General features: G+C 41.0%; 1 protein-coding gene across 5 annotated transcripts in view; it reads right to left on the bottom strand.

Moving 5' to 3' along the window:
- TEK (TEK receptor tyrosine kinase) overlaps positions 1-23211 on the bottom strand; it is a 156516-nt gene that overhangs the window by 112859 nt on the left and 20446 nt on the right. The window contains exon 1 of one of the 5 annotated variants that reach the window (XM_073021699.1): positions 8524-9241. The exons of 2 other annotated variants lie outside the window; for them this stretch is intronic. In XM_073021699.1, the coding sequence (XP_072877800.1) occupies positions 8524-8575 (52 nt within the window). In that variant the 5' untranslated portion in view covers positions 8576-9241. Of the gene's footprint in view, positions 1-8523; positions 9242-23211 lie in introns of those variants that run through there. 2 more of the 5 variants (XM_073021695.1, XM_073021696.1) reach the window with 2 other exon arrangements.

The raw sequence follows: 23211 nt of genomic DNA, 5'->3' as shown, positions 1-23211 counted from the left end.
TTACTGGTACTCTTATTGTTTTGTGGTTGTTTCTGACACAGGGATCAGAATTTGAAGCCCATCCCAGATTCCCAGATGTCTAAAGCACTCCTGTCCCCAGGGTGGAGTCCCTTTTGGCTCTGCAGCCAGACGCCTTGCACAGCCCAGGCCCTGTGTGCCAAGGTTAAGCTGGTTCACCATCTGATGGCCACAGAGCAGTGAGTGCCTCCCCAGCCCCAGCAATGTCAATACTGCCTTCCTGACTCCGCCTATTGTATCTGGAGGAAAGTGGCTGAGCATTGTCTTCCAGTGCTCCCCCCAGGAAGCATGATATCACCCTTTAACAAAAGCGGGAAAGCTGACAGATCTGCTGAGATGGGTGTGACCAGCACATACACCTCACTGGTCAAGCCCTGGGCAAGGGACTGTGACAAGCAGAGAGCAAATGGCAGCCACCCACGATGCCCCTCAACCCCATGCCTGACTGGCTCCTTTGGCTAGTCCAAATGTTCTCCCTCTCTTTGCCACACCCATACCACGTGAGACATGAAACTACCAAGCAACGGGTATGCACTCCCTCTCATCAGCAGATGTGTTGAAAAGTGTCAGGACTCTGCCCGTCTGGCACATCCACGTCTTCACACCTGCTCCTGCAGCCTTTGGGAAGGATGATCAGATTCCTGAAGGAACAACAGGGGGCAATGGGGGTGGGGCTGGGGGAAGCGGTCATAGCTAGATCTAAAACTCATTCTGCACGTGTAATGCGAGTTAAGGAATTGTCTGGCCAGATGGGTAAGAATAGGGTTATCAGTTCAAAATTCCAAAAATAAGGGAGGCAACTTTAGACATTCCTTTCCTGAAAGCCAGGAGTAAAGCCAGCTGCTAACTTCCAGCTCTGGTTTGGTGATGCTGCTGGTGCAGCTGGCTCTCTGTAAAATAACACACCTGCAGGCTGGTGCTCCCCTGCCAGGCCTGGAGGCTATCACTCGGCTGCCCCTATCTTACTGTCGTCTTCTTCTTAAAATTCTCTTTCCAGCTAGGCGCAGTGGCTCACACCTGTAATCCCAGCACTTTGGGAGGCCGAGGCGGGCAGATCACAAGGTCAGGAGATCGAGACCATCCTGGCTAACACAGTGAAACCCTGTCTCTACAAAAATACAAAAAAATTAGCCAGGCATGGTGGTGGGCGCCTGTAGTCCCAGCTACGTGGTAGGCTTAGGCTGAGGCAGGAGAATGGTGTGAACCCAGGAGGCAGAGCTTGCAGTGAGCCGAGATCACGCCACTGCACTCCAGCCTGAGCAACAGAGCGAAATTCCATCTAAAAAAAAAAAAATTCTTTCCGTGGCTGCTACAGTAGCAATTCTCTAAAGTCTCAGGATAGGAAGGTCATTGGTTTTGCTTCTCCTGTCAGATCCTTACCTGTTCCTTCTTCATCAAATTTTTGGGTATATGCTCTTTCTCGTCCCTTCATTTCGATATTGAAATATATCCATGCCCGTGGCTTCACTTACCATATACCAAAGATTTCTACATCTCAATCTCCTGCCCAATCCCCTTCCTCTGAGCTTGAGATCTGGAGAGCCAAATTTTGATAAATATATTCCTTTACTGCCGGGCGTGGTGGCTCACGCCTGTAATCCCAGCACTTTGGGAGGCCAAGGCAGGTGGATCATGAGGTCAGGAGTTCGAGACAAGCCTGACTAAGATGGTGAAACCCCGTCTCTACTAAAAATACAAAAATTAGCCGGGTGCAGTGGCAGGTGCCTGTAATCCCAGCTACTCAGGAGGCTTCACTTGAACCTGGGAGGCAGAACTTGCAGTGAGCTGAGATTGTGCCACTGCACTCCAGCCTGGGCAACAGAACAAGACTCCATCTCAAAAAAAAAAAAAAAAAAAAAAAAAACCTTCCTTTACATGTACCCTCAAAATCAACATGAACAAATAATAATTTGCCTAGCCCAGCCCATCTCCAGCCAATTCCTTCTGCCATGTTTCCCAGCACACGGAATGGTGCCACCATTATCCCAATCAGAATGCTGGAGCAATGACTTATTCTCCTCCCTCCCTCTCAACCTTCCATATGCAACCAATCACTAATTCCTGCAGTTTCACCTCCTAACCCTCTCTCAGGCCCCCTGTTATCCTCACAGTCCTCTTGCCTGGAATGTTAGGAGGCCAAGTTGGTCTCAGCCTACGGTCTCTACCACGTTAATCCATCCTGAAAACTATTATTAGAGTGAATTTTTCAAGACTTAAATCTGATATATGACATGATGGAACAAACACGATGCTAAATTTCAACACGTACAGAATGAGTTACGAGCTACTTAAATGGCCTGTGAGGCCCTTCTTGATCTGACCCCAACTTTAATTCTCTACCTTCATCCTACATTACAGCTTCACTCAGCTTCCTCAAGCCTGCCCTACTATTTTATACGCACCCCCTTCGTATAGGTTGTTCCCTCTAATGGGAAGTCTTTTCTTCCCTTTTCCTTTTTATCTTGGTTTTAAAATCATTTGGCTATGAGCAACTGATAACTATAACTGGACATAACTTTTGGCAATATTCACGACTATTTAGGAGTTCTTGCAAAGAGAGAAAAATCAACCTACAAGTTGTTTTCAAAATACCACTCATTTTCTTTAGTTGACATTCCATGTTTTTATACATTTAATTAAATATTTATATTCAATTTGGTTTCGTTTGTTGTTTTTTTGAGACAGGGTCTCGCTCTGTTGCCTAGGCTGGAGGGCAGTGGTATGATCATGGCTCACTGCAGCCTTGACCTCCCAGGCTCCAGCAATCCTCCCACCTCAGCCTCCTGAGTAGCTGGGACTACATGCACGTGCCACCACGCCAGGCTAATTTTTGTATTTTTTGTAGAGACATGGGGTTTTGCCATGTTTCCCAGGCAGATCTGAAACTCCTAGGCTCAAGCGATTCGTCTGCCTCAGTCTCCCAAAATGCTAGGATTACAGGTGTGAGTCACTGCACCAGACCTTTACGCTCAATTCAGATGTTGCAATTTCATTTTGTATGATTGGACCCAATAAAAACTTTTATAGCCCTTGAAAAGCTCAGATTTTGTAAATACCTTTATTTGTTGTAATATCTCTATTAAATCATTTATCACAACATTTTACAATTCATCTGCCTGTATTCATTTTTCCCACTAAAATGTGACCTTAGCAAGGGGAAAAAATGATTCATCCTTATTTATATTCCTAGTTTTCAGGATAGTACATGGCTCAAAGGAAACCCTCAGTAAGTCTTTGTTTGTTGAAAGGATAGATGAGCGAATGAATGAATGAATGACTGGTACGCAATAACTCAATAAAGATCTTTTGAATAGAAAATACGCATATGTTATAGGTAATATTCAACAATTGTACAATACCTCATCTTAAGTAAGGCCCTGGTTAGACCCACTTTTATGAGTGTATCTTTTATGTTTCACGCCTAACAGAAGAAACTTTCTTTCAACTTTATTTACATCAAACGTTTAATATAAGCTAAACTTTTGAGAGTATCATTTACAAGAAATATAAAATGGATTAAGTTGGTACAAAAGTAATTGCAGTTTTTGTCACTACTTTTCACCAACCTAATATTTATTTATTTATTTATTTATTTATTTATTTATTTATTTTTGAGATGGAATCTTGCTCTGTCACTCAGGCTGGAGTGCAGTGGCACAATCTTGGCTCACTGCAACCTCCGCCTCCTGGGTTCAAGTTATTTTCCTGTCTCAGCCTTCTGAGTAGCTGGGATTACAGGCACGCGCCAGCACGCCCAGCTAACTCTTGTATATTTAGTAGAGAAGGGGTTTCACCATATTGGTCAGGGTGGTCTCAAACTCCTGACCTCGTGATCCGCCCATCTTGGCCTCCCAAAGTGCTAGGATTACAGGTGTGAGCCAACGTGCCTGGCCCAATGTAATATTATTTCGATATTACTGAGATCCTTTCTACAATGCTCTCTTTTCCTTTCAGGTCTGCTGTGAAGTACCAACATTTTCTTACTGTGACCATAAAACTCCATTCAACAAAAATTACTAAATATTAAATACATGTACTAATGAGAAAAGAAATAATATCTGTTGTGAGAGATTTAGAGGCTAATTGGGCTAAATCTGGCCGCCTAAAGCTCAAAGACACAATCTGCATGGTAAAGGAGCCTAAACTTAGGAGAAGAATATCAGGAGGAAGAGTTGGCCCAGGCAAATTGAGTTGAATTGTGTTTGCAGAGTAGATATGAAAGATGTCATTTCTAAATGGATGGAACAGCATGAACAAGAGCCAAGAGGAAAGAATGTGTAGATTGTGGAGATGGGCCTGGTTGAAGCAGACAAGATACAAACAGGGATAAATGGATAAGTGAGGGGATGGTAGATGGGTAGTTGGCAAAGTGTTTGGGTTTATTAAGTTGGAATTGGCCTGCACAAAATTTGAGAGATTGGATTATGCTGCGGTTTTGTAGGAGACAGCACCTATGAATGTTAATAATTCTCCTACATCCTGGGGCAGATCAGTCCAGTCTTGACTAGCACAGTAGTTCTCATGGTAACACTTCTCTTTTGATTACACTAGCTTCATTTATTATTTTATTTTATTGAGATGGAGTCTCGCTCTGTCACCAGCCTGGAGTGCAGTGGCGTGATCTCAGCTCACTGCAACCTCCACCTTCTGGGTTCAAGCTATTCTCCTGCCTCAGCCTCCCGAGTAGCTGGGACTACAGGCACACACCACCACACCTAGCTAATTTTTGTATTTTAGTAGAGATGGGGTTTCACCATGTTGGCCAGGATGGTCTTGATCTCTTGACCTCATGATCCACCTGCCTCGGCCTCCCAAAGTGCTGAATTACAGGCATGAGCCACTGCGTCTGGTTCCAAGCTTCATTTATTAAGAGCATTCTTACTGGCTAAGCATTTCACAGGCATTATCACATTTGATTCTCATCACAACCCTGGAAATGGGTATTTCATCCGTAAAAGATGAGAAAAATGTGGCTTAGAGAAATTAAATAACTTGCTTATGGCTATCCAATTTGGGCTTTGACTTCGTAATCCATGTTTCCTCCTTCAGTTTGCCTGCTATGTTTGCTGTTAAATTTCTCAGGTCTTCAGTGTTTCATGGATGTGCTCTAAGCAGTAGATTTAAGTGAAGTGATTACCATTTCTGATTTGGACTTTATATTTCTGCTAATGCAACACATTACAGTTTATACATTACCTTTTTAGCAAGCAGAGCATATGTTGGCTTCCATGAGTTTTGCATATCCCCAAAACCTAGGTGTCATTCACAAGAACTTTCAACAAACCGGGTCTCTCCCACATTAAATATACATAATTTATTTCTTAAACCCAAACACAGAACTTGACATTTGTCTATTTTGAAACAGTATCTTTTTGTTTTGGTTTTCCACCCTTCCAGCCTAGAACACTCTAAATCCTGATTCTGTGAGCTCACCAGTAAGCCATCTACAGAGAATAAGCAGGTGATACAATCACACAGATACCTTTTGGAGAGATAGAGGCTCAGGAGGCAAACTGATAATTTCAGAAGAATTTAGAGCCCACCCACCTAAATCCCCAGAGAACATCACGTAGTCCTTTGAGATGAACTTGGAAGACTCCTTCCCTCCTGGAGAGACGCCTTGGAAGAACTAGACTCTTCCAGGAAGCTCTCCCAGGGCAGGGCTGAAAGGGAAATGCTGAGACCTAACAATGAAGACAATGCTTGGAAGGGAGCATCTGTGAAAAAAGCAAGCTCCTCCTTCTGAGAATAATTCCAAAGGGTGTCTCTGATCCCAGCTTCCAGACCTCCACCCTTGATTACTCAGACCTGACACTAGCCTTCCGAGACCAGCCCTAACAAGGAGGTTTCATCTGGGAGCACTTCCCTGACCTTACAACTGTTTCCTCTGCCACTCCAGACAAGATGTCTGCTATCTCTGAATCCAGTTGTTATTTAAAATGTCAAGTGACAAGGCCGGGCGTGGTGGCTCACGCCTGTAATCCCAGCACTTTGGGAGGCCGAGGCGGGTGGATCACTTAGGGTCAGGAGTTCAAGACCAGCCTGGCCAACATGGTGAAACCCCGTCTCTATTAAAAATACAACAAATTAGTTGGGCATGGTGGTGGCAGGTGCCTGTAATCCCAGCTACTTGAGAGGCTGAGGCACAGAATCGCTTGAACCTGGGAGGCAGAGGTTGCAGTGAGCCGAGATCACTCCACTATACTCTAGCCTGAGCGACAGAGCGAGACTCTATCTCAAAAAAAAAAAAAAAAAAAAGTCAAGTGACACAGTAAAAGGGGTATGAAGGCATAAGACTAGAGACTTCCTATTAGATCTGTGTTGATCATGTAGAAGATACTATGATAAATCAGTGATTTTTTTGTTAGTTTTCTACGTATACAACTCTTTAAAGAGAGCAGCCTGGTTTGATGAGGATAGGAGAGTAGGGAAAAGCTAATATAATAGAAACTGTTTGAAACCTGAAGTTAGCAATGATTTTCAAGTCAGAAAGGAAAGCAACAGAATCTAGGAATATTTGTGAGGAGCTTCTGAGACCTACACACCTCCTGCAGCCATTTTATGGGCCAGCAACTCTGCCATCCAGAGCCACCTTCACTGAAAAAAAGTGGCATTTCTTTCTTCAGTCTGTTGGTTCAGAAAAGAGAAATGAGAAACAACCCACTGGACTAGAGAGATAAACCTATAAGCCATAAGCGCCTTGCCCCACTGCTGTAGTCTACCAGGAATTTGACTAGAGAAATGGGCTCCTATGGCTGTGGACATAATCTAGCTGGATTCTTCTCGTTGCAATTACTAAGCCTCGAGCAGTCAGGCTCATGGAGGCTTAGACTAGGAATGCAAGTTACAATCAAGACAACAGACCTACCTCAGAAACTAACCTTGCTAGTGTCACCCTTCCCAACAAGAATATGACCTACTTCCTCTCCTTGGTCCTCTCCCTTTTAAAGGCAGTGCTGTTTTTTTCAAGGATCTAAGGTCTAGACATGGAGCAACTATTTTGGCCACATGACCTTTTTGTTTGATGACAATTCTTCTAAGCCTGTATTGCACAGTGCTATAACATAGTTGCTTTAGGGGTAAAAACGTGAATGAAAACCGCTGTGTGTGTATTACTTAACCTACAAAGTACCTCAGAGAAACTCTAGACACCTGGGCTTCACATCACTATAATCCCTGGTATAGAATCAGTTTCAGATTTCATGTCACTGGTAATTAATGGCACTCAGAAAAAAAGAAAATCAAAAATGGAATCATGGTAATTATTTAAAAGTACATATTATTGGAGAAGTCAACATTATTTAAATAATTTCCATATAAATACTGAAGCCACCTAAAATCTTTAATTTTTAGCAACTTGTGTTACACATTCTTACTTTTAAAAATATTATTAAATTCTCAATATGTTGGTTGAGAGCTACAAAACAAATTGTATTCAACTCTGTTATTTAATTGGATTTTTTTTGAATATTTAAAATATTTCAAACATCTAGAAAATATAGCAGATACTTACGTACACTTGAATCAAATTCTATTAATATAGCCTATATCCATGAAGTTTAGTGAATTTTCCCAAATTTATCTCCAACATCAATTCAATTTTCATTATAATTAGAATGTTTTCAAACTGAAGGAAAGAGACTGATGGCAATGATAATGTATTTGGGATCTGTAGTTCGGGTTTGGATACTGCCTTCTGCCTATGTCACAGAGGCTGAGTGAGTACAGAGGCACACCACTATCTGGAGTATCTGAGCAATAAACACACTAAATCCAAACATACTGGCCAACCATTCCTCCACTCTACAACAGGCTTCTATACTCTCCTGTGTTAACGATCTTGGTAACTGCCTAAATTTTTGCTTCATTGAGCCAGTAAACCCTTTATGAATTACTAGATGGCAAACATTTTTAAAACTAAAACAAAAATTCTAATAGCCCCAATCTCCCTGACCCTAACTACAAGGGGAAAAAAAAGCCTACAATTTCATTAATTTGCTTAAAATAGGATGTAGATATAAAATCTTTTCACAGAAAAGCATTTTTGTTCTCTTTAAAACAGTGACAATCTATACACTGCCTTAATAGGGCCCCTGTATTTCTCAACATGAATTTCATTTTTTACTGAAGATTCTCTTTAAAGCAGGTAAAACCGGTTTGTTCTGTAAAAATTCAGTAAGAGAAACACTCCAGAATGAGGAGCAGGAAAATAATGCATGATAGTAAGGAGATCTCTTCAAATAAGATGATTTAATCGGTTCTCAACGAGTTTATAACACAGGGGCCAATCACCCAGAAGACAAACTCTAAGAAAATCAGTTCATGCCACAGAGACTTTGCATTTCAATCCTTCCACACATATTGACTGGAGACTCACAGAGAAATGGTGCCTTTGCTACAGCCACCCCTTGTTAATCAGCACTGATGAGATTTGGGGAGAGCACCAGAAGTCACTAACTCTGTTTTCAAAAATACTAATTTTTAAAAAATAAAGCCAAACCTTACCAGAAAGGAGCAAGCTGACTCCACAGAGAACTAAGCTGGCTAAAGAGTCCATGCTTCCCCAAATCTCTCCATCCAGTTTCCACAGATGTGCATGAGGTCCCAAGGATCCTTTCAAACACCCAGCGGTTTGTGACTTTCCATTCGCATCGTCCTACTACGTCTTGTTTACAAGTTAGAGACAAGAAGGAACAGCACAGAAGCAGGCTGTAACAGTCTCATTTCTGTCTGAGCACAGGGAGTTTTAAGTTCCTTTTTCCTGTTTCCTTTGTAGATTAGGATGGGAAAGGCTGTATCTTAAAGGCATTTGGTATCAGCAGGGCTGGGGGCACTCAAGCCCTATCCATCTCGCAATTCATCAAAACACTTATCTGTTGCTGTTGCTTCTGCTGCTGCTTTTGCTGCTGCTGTAGGGGTAGAGGAATTTTTGTTGGAAGTGTGGGTCCCGGTCAGCATTTTCAGAAACAATAGGGGTATCCTCTCATAGGCGGGAAACTTTGAGAATAACAAGCCCTCCACCTATGTATGGTATGCGATGATGACCAATCCTTCTCAGACTTCTAACAGCTCTCCCGGGGCTACTGGGATCTCTGACAGAAGAAGCTTTTGGGTGTGGGGAGCCGTTTTGGCTTTTGTTTTCTCATTTTAACCCACATGGTTTGAATTGGGAAAAGAAGGTTTCCGTGATGAGAAAATACAACCTGAAAGGCAATTAATTTCAGTGAGCACCGGTGAGGTCAATGCTCAACGTAGCCCCAAGAGACCAGAGTCCAAAATTGTTAGCCTGTTTTCTTTCACACAGATGGCCTGTTGGTTGGCCATTAGCCCAAAGATACCCATGTTGCTGGCTATAGCTTTAATTTTCATTAACAATTCATCTAAAGGTGATCAAATTTCTTGAAGAAGTTGGCATAGAAGGATTTTGGTAATGAGAAGGATTTCATAGTCATTGAGCAATAGTGTTTCAGAAGCAAATTATATATAACATTTAGAAACTAATCTGTGTAAAAACACAAACATACAGGATTAGATTGGGATAAAAATAGTGCTCATAAGAGCAAAGAGAGTACATGGGCCAAAATGAAAATAGCCATTGAATGTACAATATCTAAAATGAGATCAGAGACCCTACACTTATCCAGATGATAATTTCTCCACAATATGAATGGTGACATTAGATTAGAGAGTATACACTTTGCTCATCATCAACCTTCATGCCTGAGGAAATCATTCTCCTCCTCTTCCTACCCACCACAGGAAAAGGCAGATGCAGCTAGTCTTGACTAATTTCTGTCCCAGGTTTTATCACATCTATGATGATCTTAAGAACCAATTAATGTTTCCAGTTTGCAGGTGTGAAAAAGCCGAGGTTCTGTCTGCAAACAGACCTGGGTTCAAATACTGGCTTAGCCACATGTGTGGCTGAGACAAGTTACTTAGTCTTTTTGAGGCTCAGTTTCAACAGCTGTAAAATGGCAAAATACTTCCTTCCCAGATGTTTTGAGACGAATAAATGAAGCTTAAAAATATAAAACCATTTGGTACTACGCCTAGTTCATGGAAGGTTCTCATTAAATGTTAATAAATTTACTTTATTTCATCTTTCCATTCAGTCGCAATTTAAATTCCAAGAGCTTCTACTAAAAAGCTATTTTCTATTCCTATGAGATGACTTTAAGTTTGTCATCATGGAAAAAAAAAAAAAAAAAAAAACGAAAAACAGTGGGCCGGGCACGGTGGCTCACTCCTGTAATCCCAGCACTTTGGGAGGCTAAGGCAGGTGGATCACCTGAGGTCAGGAGTTTGAGACCATGAGACCAGCCTGGCCAACATGGCAAAACCCCATCTCTACTAAAAATACAAAAAATTAGCTGTGCGTGTTGGCGCGCACCTGTAGCCCCAGCTACTCTGCAGGCTGAGGCAGGAGAATTGTTTGAACCCAGGAGGCGGAGGTTGCAGTGAGTCAAGATTGTGCCGCTGCACTCCAGCCTGGGTGACAGAGCAAGACTCGGTCTTAAAAAAAGAAAGAAAGAAAGAAAGAAAGAAAAATGAAGTTCCACCAGGCTAAGTTACTTGCTCTGCTGTGAGTAGTAGAGGTAATATCTGAATCCTGAGCTCTGGACCTCCAATTTTTCCTTTGTTTCATAGTTCAAAAGTAGATCAAGAGTAATGTAGGACATCACAAACACCATCAGGGTATACCTAGACCTTACAGAAGTATGTGAAATGAAACTTTGACAGATAAGAATAGTTTGGTGACACTGAGAAGTGTGGTCAGTTCTTGGTGTGCTTCTGAAATAATAACTAATGGGTGCTCCATTAATTCATTTCAGGAAAATGAAAGGGGCCTCCTCATGAGTCAAGCTCATTCCATTTAATTTGATTTTTCCAGACATACTTACAGTAAAACCATAAAGAAAACCAAATCAAACAAGCAAACAAACAAGGCTCTTGGCTGATTCTTCATTTTCTATTTCCTGCTTTTTGCACTCAATACATGAAAAACACTATAGAAAACATTAAAAGTCTTTGAGACTAATTAACAAAGATACCAATAGATAACAAAATGGTTTTTCTGAAAGAGGTGGAAAATAACTTACATAATACTACTATATACTGGTATCACATGTCCAGAGGTCAACATCACAAACACGAAGCAAAAGCCTTGTATGCATATCCTTTGGCCCAGAAAACCAATTTTTTTTTTAAACGGAATCTCACTCTGTCACCTAGGCTGCAGTGCAGTGGCACGATCTCGGCTTACTGTAACCTCCGCCTCCCCAGTTCAAGCGATTCTCCTGCCTCAGCCTCCTGAGTAGCTGGAATTACAGGCATGCGCCACTGCACCTGGCAAATTTTTGTATTTTTTAGTAGAGATGGGGTTTCACCATATTGGTCAGGTTGGTCTTGAACTCCTGACCTCATGATCTGCCCTCTCTTGGCCTCCCAAAGTGCTGGGATTATAGCCGTAAACCACCGCGCCCCACCAGAAAATCCATTTTTATGATATACACCAAGCCAAAATCATATATGTGCCCCCAAATATGTGTATAAGGACATTATAGAAGCATAGTTGATAATAATCAAAGCCTAGAAACAATCAAAATAGTCAACAAAAGTGGAGTATTTATTAAAAATCATGGTATACAATGAAGTTCCAGACAAGTGTTTAAATACTGTGGTGAAATCAGATTGACACAAAAAGATGTAAAAATATTTATGGTATACTGTTGACTGGGAAAAAAAATAATTTAAACAGAATGAAATTTATATGCACTCAAATACACACCACAGATATACGACAAATATATATCAAAGTGTTAAAAGTGACTATTTCTGAGTTGTTGGAAAACATAATTTTTATTTTCTTTTTTATACTTTTCTATAATTTTAACATTTTTAGAAATAATGAACATATATGTAAAAATGAAGAAGACTGAGGGGATGTCCTTGAGACAGTTGACGCAGGGCAATAGGATGTATACTTTAAAACATCCACTGGCAAATAAGAAACAGAATCCAGGCTACCATATGACCCAGCAATCCCACTGCTGGGTATATACACCAAAGAAAGGAAATAAGTACATCAAAAATATATTTACACTCCCATATTTGCTGCTCCACTGTTTATAATAGCTAAGATATGGAAGCAACCTAAGTGTCCATCAATAGATGAATGCATAAAGAAAATGTGGAACATCTACACAGCAGAGTACTATTCAGCCATAAAAAAGAATGACATCCTGTCATTTGCAACAACATGGATAGAACTGGAGGTCATTATGTTAAGTGAAATAAGCCAGACACAGAAAGACAAACATCACATGTTCTCACTTATTTGCAGGATCTAAAAATCAAAACAACTGAACTCAGAGAGATAGAGAGTAGAAGGATGGTTACCAGAGACTGAGAAGTGTTGTGGGAGGGTAGGGGAGGTGGTGAGGATGGTTAATGGGGACAAAAAAAAGCTAGTTAGAAATAATGAATAACCCCTACTATTTGATAGCACAACGGGGTGACTATAGGCAATAATGACTTCATTGTACATTTTAAAATAATGTAATTGGATTGTTCATAACACAAAGGATAAATGCTCGAAGGGATGGATACCCCATTCTCCATGATGTGCTTATTTCACATTGCATGTCTGTATCAAAACATCTCATGTACCCCATAAATATATATATATCTACTATGTACCTAGAAACATTTTAAATTCATAAATTAGGAATATAGGATAATTTTAAAAAGAAACAGAATCCAGATACACAAAGTGTGGCCTCCAAGAAGTGACCAAGAAGATGGGGTGCCAGCCACCTACAGTACAGCCTGGACATTCTGTCTTTTGCTGGTCTGTGGGCACTGAGCCACCAGAGCCATCCCATCTGACTTCTTAAGGACATTAATGAACTTTTTTGTGAACCCGCTGTACATAACAGTGGCTAGCAGAAAAGGAAGGGTCAGGCCAGGTGCAGTGGCTCACGCCTATAATCCCAACACTTTGGGAGGTCGAGGTGGGTGGCTCACGAGGTCAGGAGTTCGAGACCAGCCTGACCAACAAGGCAAAACCCCATCTCTACTAAAAATACAAAAATTAGTCAGGCGTGGTGGTATGTGCCTGTAGTCCCAGCTACTCAGGAGGCTCAGGCAGGAGAATTGCTTGAACCTGGCAGGCAGAGGTTTCAGTGAGCTGAGATCACACCACTGCACTCCAGCCTGGGGGACGAAGTGAAACTCTGTCTCAAAAAAAAAAAAAAAAGGAAGGGTCACCAACAACTAAGTTTTGGCCTTCAGCCAGGACACCACAGTTAAAGTGACAACACCCACTCTGGTCTGGCTGTGGAAAATACCTGACCCTCTCCAAACCCCATTTACTCTAAACCCTCTCAGCTATTGCAGCATTTTTCTTTTACTTTTTCTTTTTTTAACATTGAAATGGCAAGGAATGTATTATTCACTGTAGGAAGAGACACAGAAATAGAAGATGTTGTCTCAGCTTTTGAAGCTCATAATTACAAAATCCCAGTGTGGTGGCACTGCATCAAAACAGGAAAAGTTAAATCACAAAATCAGGCATTGTGCTGTTGAATACCAAAGGGTGGTACAAGCAATAAAGTTCTAGTAGTTGTTTGCTTTTGTATCCTTTAGGCTAGAGAGCACCAATTCTCACACTTCTTTTTTTTTCTTTTCCTGGTATTTCCTAGACACAGGTGGCACCTTTCCAGATAGACTGTAAGCCCTTAGGGCAGGAGCTTTGTACTGTATTTCGAATGATCCTATGCCTTCTCTCAATGGTCTAAAAGAAGGAGTAACCTGGGTGTCTTTGCAACCATTGTGAGATCATGTGGCCACAGATAACATAGACTAGGTATAGATAGAATAGATAGAACACAGATAGAATAGGTATTTCCCTGTCTTGAAAAAAAAAAAAAAAAGCTTCAAAAATGATACAATAACATGAAAAGAAAAAGTAAACTCCTATTCCTCCTTCAAAATACAATTCAGGCCGGGCGCTGTGGTTCATGCCTGTAATCCCAGGACTTTGGGAGGCCAAGGTGGGCAGATCACTTGAGGTCAGGAGTTTGAAACCAGCCTGGCCAACATGGTGAAACCCCCGTCTCTACAAAAATACAAAAATTAGCTGGGTGTGGTGGTGCACGCCTATAATCCCAGCTGTTCAGGAGGCTGAGACCGGAGAATCGCTTGAACCCGGGAGGTGGAGGTTGCAGTGAGCCGAGATCGCGCCCCTGCACTCCAGCTTGAGGACAGAGTGAGACTCTGTCTCAAAAAAAAAAAAAAAAATTCAAATATCACCTAATTTATGAAACCTTCCTCTAGGTAGCTATCGATAGACACCTAACAAACCACCTCATAATGTAGCAGCTTAATATGACAATCATTTATGTTGCTCATGATTCTGTGGGTGAGAAGTTTGGGCTGCCCTGGACAGTTCCTCTGATCTCAGAGGACCTCCCTCATGTGTTCACAGTCAATTGTCAGCCATTAAGGTAGTGCAGCTTCAGGTATGGGCTGACTGCTTGTGTGGCAACCAGGCTGGCAAAGCTTTAACTCTCTCACCTTCCAGCAAACTAGCCTGACTTCTTAATGTGGCAGGCTCAGAAATCCAATAGAGTGGAAATAGACAAGTTCTCTTGAGGCCTCGACTTAGGATTAGCATATCATTACTACTGTATATTCTGTTGGCCAAATCAATTCATATCACTAAGACTGCATCTAGGGGCAGAAACATAAACTCCACCTTTTGATTTGAAGAATTATAAAGTCATAATGCAAACTGTGAAAATAAAATAAAATCAAGAATTTTGGTCATTTTCTTCAAAAAGGTTTGTTGGGATATAATTTATATATGGTAAAATTCACCACCTTTTCAGAAAATTGTGGTGAAAACATACATACCATAAAATTTACTATCTTAACTGGTTTTAATTGTACAGGTCAGTAGTGTTAACTATACTTATATTCTTGTACAACAGATCTCTAGAACGTTTTTGTCTCGAAAAACTGAAATGCTATATCCATTGAACAACTCCCCATTTCCCCTCCCTTCAACCACCACTCTACTTACCTCATACAAATGGAATCCTGCAGTATTTGTCTTTTTGTGACTAGCTTATTTCACTTTGCATAATGTCCTCAAGGTTCATCTAAGTTGTAGCATGTGACAAGACTTCTTTGTTTTTTAAGGCTGAATAATAGTCCATCATATGTATATACCACATTTTCTGCATCCATTCATCAGTCCATGGACATTCAGTTGCTTCTACCTCTTATGCTGCAAAGAACATGAGTATGCAAATATGTCTTCAAGATCCTGCTTTTAATTCTTTTGGATATCTACCCAGAACTGGGATTATGAGATTATATGGTAATTATATTTTTAATTTTTAAAGGAATTGCTATACTGTTTTCCATAGCAGCTACTCCATTCTGTGTCCCCACCAATAGTGCACCAGGGATCCAATTTCTCCGTATCCTCTTCAACACTGGCTGTTTTCGGGGTTTTTTGTTGTTGTTGTTGATGATAATGATGATGATGTTGTTTTTGGATAGTGGGAATCCTAATAGGTAGGAGGTGGAAATTCACTCCCTTTAAGTACACAATTCCGTAACTTTTGATAAATGCATACCTTGGTATAATAAGTGCTCCAATCACCCCAATATCTGTCACCCCAAAAGTTTTCTTAAATCTCATTGTAGTAAATCTCCTCTCCCAACGAACAGCCACAGGAAATCACTAATCTGCCTTCTATCCCTATAGTTCTGATTTTTTTCAGAATGTCATATAAAGGAATCATATACAATATAGCTTTTTAAATCTGGTTTCTTTCATTTGGCATAATTCATTTGATAAATTCATGTATTTGCATGTATGAGTAGCTTGTTCCTTTTTTGTTCCTGAAAAGTATGCCATTTTATGGACATACCACAGTTTGCTGATCTATTCACCAGTTTATTTATCTATTCACTATTTGGAATATTTTCAGTTTTGAGTGATTATGAATAAAGTCCCTTTAACTTTATTCATCTTTATAATTTAATGTTCAGAAATGCGCATACATATTTTTGTGTGAGCATGTTTTTCATTTCTCTTGGGTAAATACCTGGGGCTGAAATTAAGGAACTCCTAAACTTTTCTGTTGTGGTTGTGCCATTTTTTAATTCCCATCATGAACATATAAAAGTTCTGTAAGTCACCATAGTGTTTGCAGGAAAAAAACCTGACAAAAGAAAAACAGTTTTAGTTATCCTTCATCCTTGCTAGCTCTTGTTGTGGTCACTTTTTGTGTGTTTGTTTTTTAGTCATCCTAATAGGTGTGCAGAGAAATAAATCAGTGTGATTTTTAAATTTATATTTCCCTAATGACTAACAACATTGAGTATTTTCTCATGTTCTTTTTGTCATCCATTTATCTTCTTTGCCCATTGTTCAATTCAGTTGTTTCTTATTGTTGAGTCTTAAGAGTCTTTTATGTACTTTTGTCAAAATATGTGATTTGCAACCATTTTCTCTCAATCTGTGGCTTGTCCATTTTTTAACCCTGTCTTTTGCAGAGCAAACATTTTTAATTCGAAAGAAGTACAATTTATCCATTTGTTTCTTTAATAAATAGTGCTTCTATGTTATATGTAAGGAATCTTTGCCTAACACAAGGTCATAAAGATTATTTCTTATGCTTTGTTCTAAAGGTTTCATAATGTTAATACTTGGATAACATCCTTTTTGAGTTAATTTTTTGTGTAAGGTGTCAGGTATCAGTTGAGGTTTATTTTCCTGCATGTGTATGCCCAATCATTTCAGCACCATTTTTTGAAAAGACTATCCTTTCTCCATTGAATTTTCTTTTCACCTTTGTCAAAAATTACTTGGCCACAAAAGTGAGTACATTTCCAGACTCTCTGTTGTGTTCCATTTATCTATGTGTCTTTTTTTTTTTTTCTAAGAGACAAGGTCTTACTGTCACCCAGGCTGGAGTACAGTGGTGTTATCGAGGCTCACTGCAGAGTGATCCTCCCACCTCAGCCTCCCAAGTAACTGGGCTGCAGGCATGCACCACTATGCCCAGCTAATTTTTGTAAAGACAGGATCTCTTATATTGTCCACACTGGTCTCAAACTCCTGGCCTCAAGGTGATTCTGCTGCCTCGGCCTCCCAAAGTGCTTGGATTAAAGGCATGAGCCACTGCACCAGGCCTATGTGTCTATTCTTTTGTGAATACTATACTGTCTTGGATACTATAACGTTTTTGTGCTTTTGTTTTTGTTTTTTTTTTTTTGAGATGGAGTCTTGCTCTGTCACCCAGGCTAGAGTACAGTGGTGTGATCTTGGCTCACTGCAACCGCCAGCCCCAAGCTTAAGCGATTCTCCTGCCTCAGCCTCCCAAGTAGCTGGGATTACAGGCGTGTGCCACTATGCCTGGCTAATTTTTCTATTTTTAGCAGACACGAGGTTTCACCATGTTGGCCAGGCTGGTTTCGAACTCCTGACCTCAAATGATCCACCCACGTCGGCCTCCCAAAGTGCTGGGATTACAGGCATGAGCCACCGTGACCAGCCAGTTACTATAACTTTTATAGTAGGTATTGAAATCAGGTAATAAGAAGTCCTTTAACTTTGTTCAATTTCAAACTGTTTTTGGTTGTTATCGTTCTCTTGCATTCCTTTGCTTGCTTTGGACTTACTTTGCTCTTTATTTTCTAATTTTTTAAGATAGAAACTTATATCACTAATTTGAGACCTTTATTTTCTGTAAAATATATTTATGTAATGATACAAATTTTCCTCTAAGCACTGCTTTAGTTTCACCCTACAAATTTTGATATGTTGAACTTTCGTTTTTGTTTAATTCAAAATGTAATCTAGTTTCCCTTTAACCCATGAATTATTTAGAAATCTGTGTTACTTAGTTTCCAAAATCTGGGTGGATTTTTCAGATATCTTTTGGTAAATAATTTCTTTTTTTTTTTTTTTTTTTGAGACGGAGTCTGGCTCTGTCGCCAAGGCTGGAGTGCAGTGGTACAACCTTGGCTCACTGCAACCTCCACCTCCCAGGTTCAAGCAATGCTCTGACTCAGCCTCCCGAGTAGCTGGGATTACAAGTGTGCAACACCACGCCCGCCTAATTTTTTGTATTTTTAGTAGAGACAGCTTTTCACCATCTTGGCCAGGCTGGTCTTGAACTCCTGACCTCGTGATCCACCCGCCTCGGCCTCCCAAAGTGCTGGGATTACAGGCGTGAGTCACTGTGCCTGGCCAATAATTTCTAGTCTAATTTTTTTTTGTGATCAGAAAACATACTTTGCATGACTTCAGTTCTTTTAAATTTGTTAAAGTTTCTTTTATGACCCAGAATGTGGTCTATCTTGGTATGTGTTCCATATGCACTTGAAAATAATGTGTACTCTGCTGTTGTTGATGGACTGTTTTAAAAATTTCAATCAGGGCTGATGAGGCAGCTTGTACCTGTAACCCCAGCAGTTTGAGAGGTCAAGGAAGGAGGACTGCTTAAAGCCAAGAGTTCAAGACCAAATCTTGGCAACAAAGCAAGACCTTATCTCTACAGTTTTTAAAAATTAGCCTATCATGGTGGCACACACCTGTAGTCTCAGCTACTTGGGAGGCTGAGGCAGGAGGATTCCTTGAGCCCAAGAGTTTGAAGTTATAGTGAGCTATGTTCACACCACTGCATTCCAGCCTGGGCAACAGGTTGAGATCCTATCTCTAAAAAAGTAAAAAGTTTCAATTAGGTACAGTTGGTTCAGAGTGGTTTTGTTTTTTATTTGTTTGTTTCTCTTTTTTTATTTTACTTTAGGTTCTGGGATAAATGTGCAGAACTGCAGGTTTGTTACATAGGTATACATGTCAAGTCTTCTACATATCTCTACTGACTGCCTTTCTACTGTTTTTTTTTTAATCAGTTCTGAAAGCAGAGTAGTAAAGGTTCTGCCTATAATTATGAATTTATAGTTATTCTTTCAATTCTATCATTCTTCATGTATTTTGAAGTCATTTGTTAGGTTTATTCATATCTAGGATTTCACATTTGTTATGTACCTTGGTCAATTGAACTATTTATCTTTATTTAATATCCATATTTATCTCTGGTAATATTCCTTATTCTGAAGTCTACTTTGATATTAATTGTGGTAATTTTTGAAATTTTTCATAGCAGACATTATTTCTTCACAGTTACATTTTTATTCACCTTAGAAAAGGCCACATACAAGAAGGGGCTCTTGAGCTAGATATTGAAAGCTGAGGTGCTTCCCAGGTGAATCATGGCAGTGGGCAAGAAAGAGGTGGGACGGGCATTTTCTGAAAAATGCACCAGTAATCTGAACCAAACATTAAAGTATGAAATAATAAGTTATAGTAACTGGCTGGGCATGGTGGCTCACACCTGTAATCCCAGCACTTTGGGAGGCTGAGGCAGGGGGATCACAAGGTCAGGAGATCAACACCATCCTGGCCAACATGGTGAAACCCAATCTCTATTAAAAATACAAAAATTAGCTGGGCATGGTGGCACATGCCTGTAATCCTAGCTACTTGGGAGGCTGAGGCATGAGAACAGCTTGAACCACGGAGTCAGGGGTTGCAGTGAGTCGAGATCGCGCCACTGCACTCCAGCCTGGGGACAGAGAGAGACTCTGTCTCAAAAAAAAAAAAAGTATGAAATAATATACCATGTGTGTTTGTGTTGCTAAAAGGAGTATCTGAGACTGGGCAATCTATGAAGAAAAGAGGTTTAAATTTGGGCTCATGGTTCTGTAGGCTGTACGGGAAGCATGCTGGCATTTGCTTCTGGTGAGGGTCTCAGGAAGCTTGCAATCATGGCAGAAGGCAAGGGCAAGCCAACGTGTCACACAGTGAACTAGAGAGCAAAGAGAGAGAGGTGGATGTGCCAGTCTCCTTTAAACAACCAGATCTTGCATGAACTCATTATTGCACGGAGGGCACCAAGCCATTCATGAAGGATCTGTCCCACGACCAAAACATCTTGCAGCAGGGGATTACATTTCAACATGAGATTTGGAGAGGACAAATATCTAAACTCTATCATTCCACTGCTGGTCTCTCAAATCTCATGTCCTTCTCACATTGCAAAATACAATCATCCTTTCCCAATAGTCCTCAAAAGTCTTAACTCATTTCAGCATTAACTCTAAAGTCCAAATCTCATCTGAGACTCAAGGCACTTTCCTTCCACCTATGAGTCTGTAAAATCAAAACCAAGTTATTTTCTTCCAAGATGGTGGTATAGGCATAGTGCAAATGTTTCCATTCCAAAAGGTAAACATAGGCCAACAGAAAGAGCAACAGGCCCCACACGTCTGAAACCCGGCAGGGCAAACACTAAACCTTAAAGCTCCAACATAATTTCCTGTGATTCCAAGTCCTGCATCCAGGGCACACTGGTGCAAGGAATGGGCTCCCAAGGCCTTGGGCATCTCTACCCCTGTGGCTTTGTAGGCTGTGGCTGCTCTCACAGGTTGGAGTTGAAGGCCTGCAGCATTTCCAGGCTCAGGGTGCAAGCTACTGATGGCTCTACTATTCTGGGGTCTGGAGGGTGGTGGTCCTGTGCCACAGCTCCACTGGGCAGTGTCCCAGTGGGGAGTCTGTGTGGGGGATTTAACCCTACATTTCCCCTTGGTGCTTCCCTAGTAAAGGCTCTCTGTGGGGGCGCTGCCCCTGCAGCAGGCTTCTTCCTGGACATCCAGGCATTCCTACACATTCTTTGAAATCTAGGTGGGAGCTGCCAAGCTTCCTTCACTCTTGCGTTTCACACATCTGCAGGTTTAACACCACATGGAAGTCACCAAGGCTTACAGCTTGCACCCTCTGAAGCCACAGTTTGAGCTGTACCTGAAACCCTTTGAGTTCTGGCTGGAGTCAGAGCATCCAGGATACAGGGAACAGAGTCCCAAGGCCGTACGGGGCAGTAGCTTCCTGGGATTGACCTTTGAAACCATTCTTCCATTCTAGGCCTCTGGGTCTGTGATGGGAGGGACTTCCCTGAAGCTTTCTGAAATGTCTTTGAGGTCTTTTTCCCAATGTCTTAACTATTAGCACTTGACTCTCTTTTAGTCATGCAAATATCTCTGGCAAGAGGTTGCTCCAAAGCCCTCTTGAATTCCTCACCTGAAAATCCTCTTTCCTTTTCTACTACATGGCCAGGCTGCAAATTTTCCAAACTTTTATGCTCTGCTTCCTGTTTAAATATAAATTCCAACTTTAAGTCATTTCTTTGCTCCCATATCTGATCACAAGCTGTTAGAAGTAGCCATACCACTTCTTGAACACTTAGTTGCTTAGAAATACTTTCTGTCAGATATCCTAGGTCATCACTCTTAAGTTCAACCTTCCACTCACCCCTAGGGCATGGACACAGTGCAGCCAAGTTCTTTTCTAGGGCATAACATGGGTGATCTTCACTCTAATTCCCAATAACTTCCTCATTTCTATCTGAGACTTCATTAACCTGGTCTTCATATTTCTATTGGCATTTTAGTCACAACTTAAGTCTCTAAGAAGGTCCAAACTTCCTTCATTTTCCTGTCTTCTTCTGAGTTCTCTGGCTTCTAACATCTGCATATTACCCATTTCCAAAGCTGCTTCCACATTTTCAGTTATCTTTATAACAACACCTCATTCCTTAGTATCAATTTCCTGTGTTAGTCCATTTGCATTGCTATAAGGCAATATCTGAGACTTCGTAATATGTAAAGAAAAGAGGTTTAAATTTTGGCTCATGGTTCTTTGAGCTGTGCAGGCAGTGTGGTGCCAGCATCCACTTCTGGTGAGGGCCTCAGGAAACTTACAATCATGGCAGAAGGCAAAGCGGGAGTTAGTTGTGTCACATGGTGAGAGAGGGAGAAAGAGAGAGAGGTGGAGATGCTAGTCTCTTTTAAACAATAAGATCTCGTACTCATAACCGCAGGGAGGGCACCAAGCCGTTCATGAGGGAGCTGCCCCCATTACCCAAACACCTCCCACTAGGCCCACCCTCCAACATTGAGGATACATTTCTACACAGGCTTTGGAGGTGACAAACATTCAAACTATATCACGTAAGGGGAAACGTAAGCAATTGAGCAAGGATGAAATAAGAGTGAAAAAGGGTGTGGGCCAGAGACAAGGTGCTTTATACAAACTAGGTCTAGACTTGGTATTCCCTACCAAGGTCTGTAACAATTAGAAATAAAAGGTTTTTCTGTTTTTTTTGTTTTTTGAGACGGAGTCTCGCTCTGTCACCCAGGCTGGAGTGCAGTGGCACGATCTCGGTTCACTGCAAGCTCTGCCTCCCTGGTTCACACCATTCTCCTGCCTCAGCCTCCCGAGTAGCTGGGACTACAGGCACCCGCCACCATGCCCGGCTATTTTTTAGTATTTTTAGTAGAGACGGGGTTTCACTGTGTTAGCCAGGATGGTCTTGATCTCCTGACCTTGTGATCCGCCTGCCTCAGCCTCCCAAAGTGCTGGGATTACAGGTGTGAGCCACTGTGCCCAGCCGAAATAAAAGGTTTTAAATTAAGGAGTGTCATGATCAAATTTCTACTTTAGGAAGATTAGTCTGAGAGCAATAATATGTTAAATTGGTGGAGATTAAAGCCAGGAAAACATATGAGAGATGATTATTGCAATGTGGCATTTAAAGATCATGAAAGTCTGAAATAAGGCTACAGCAGCATCAGAGATGGAGAGAGTTACAAATGTTAAAGTGATGAAAATATTAACTTTAATGACTGTTAGAGGTTGCACAGAGGGAGGAGACTAGGACAAGTTCAAGGTTGCTGTTTTGTATAATTTGAGAAAACATCTAGCATAATTCCTGATAATGATAGCTGTTAATGTTATCATCATCGACTACAACTCACACATTTCACAGGTTAGAAAGCATCAACAACCTGTGGCCCCCATAGAAAAAGTGGAATCATACTCCTACTGGAGAAGCTACCATGCTTTATTGTAGAATAACTGTTTGCCCATCTCTCTCTCTCATTGTTAAACTGTGGACTCACCAAGGGCAGGAATCATGTCATATTTATCTCTGCATCTCCAGCAGCTACTTTTATAAATGTTTGTTGATTTGAAACATAAAATACGGAGCCTTTAAATGCTATTTAGTAGCCATTCCTGTTTGAAGAACTTTATTTTGGTATCTTGGAAAA

This window comes from Chlorocebus sabaeus, chromosome 12 (assembly GCF_047675955.1).
Source record: "Chlorocebus sabaeus isolate Y175 chromosome 12, mChlSab1.0.hap1, whole genome shotgun sequence".
NCBI lineage: Eukaryota > Metazoa > Chordata > Mammalia > Primates > Cercopithecidae > Chlorocebus > Chlorocebus sabaeus.
The sequence above is the reverse complement of the archived record's forward strand: the minus strand, read 5'-3'. Positions and strand labels throughout refer to the sequence as shown.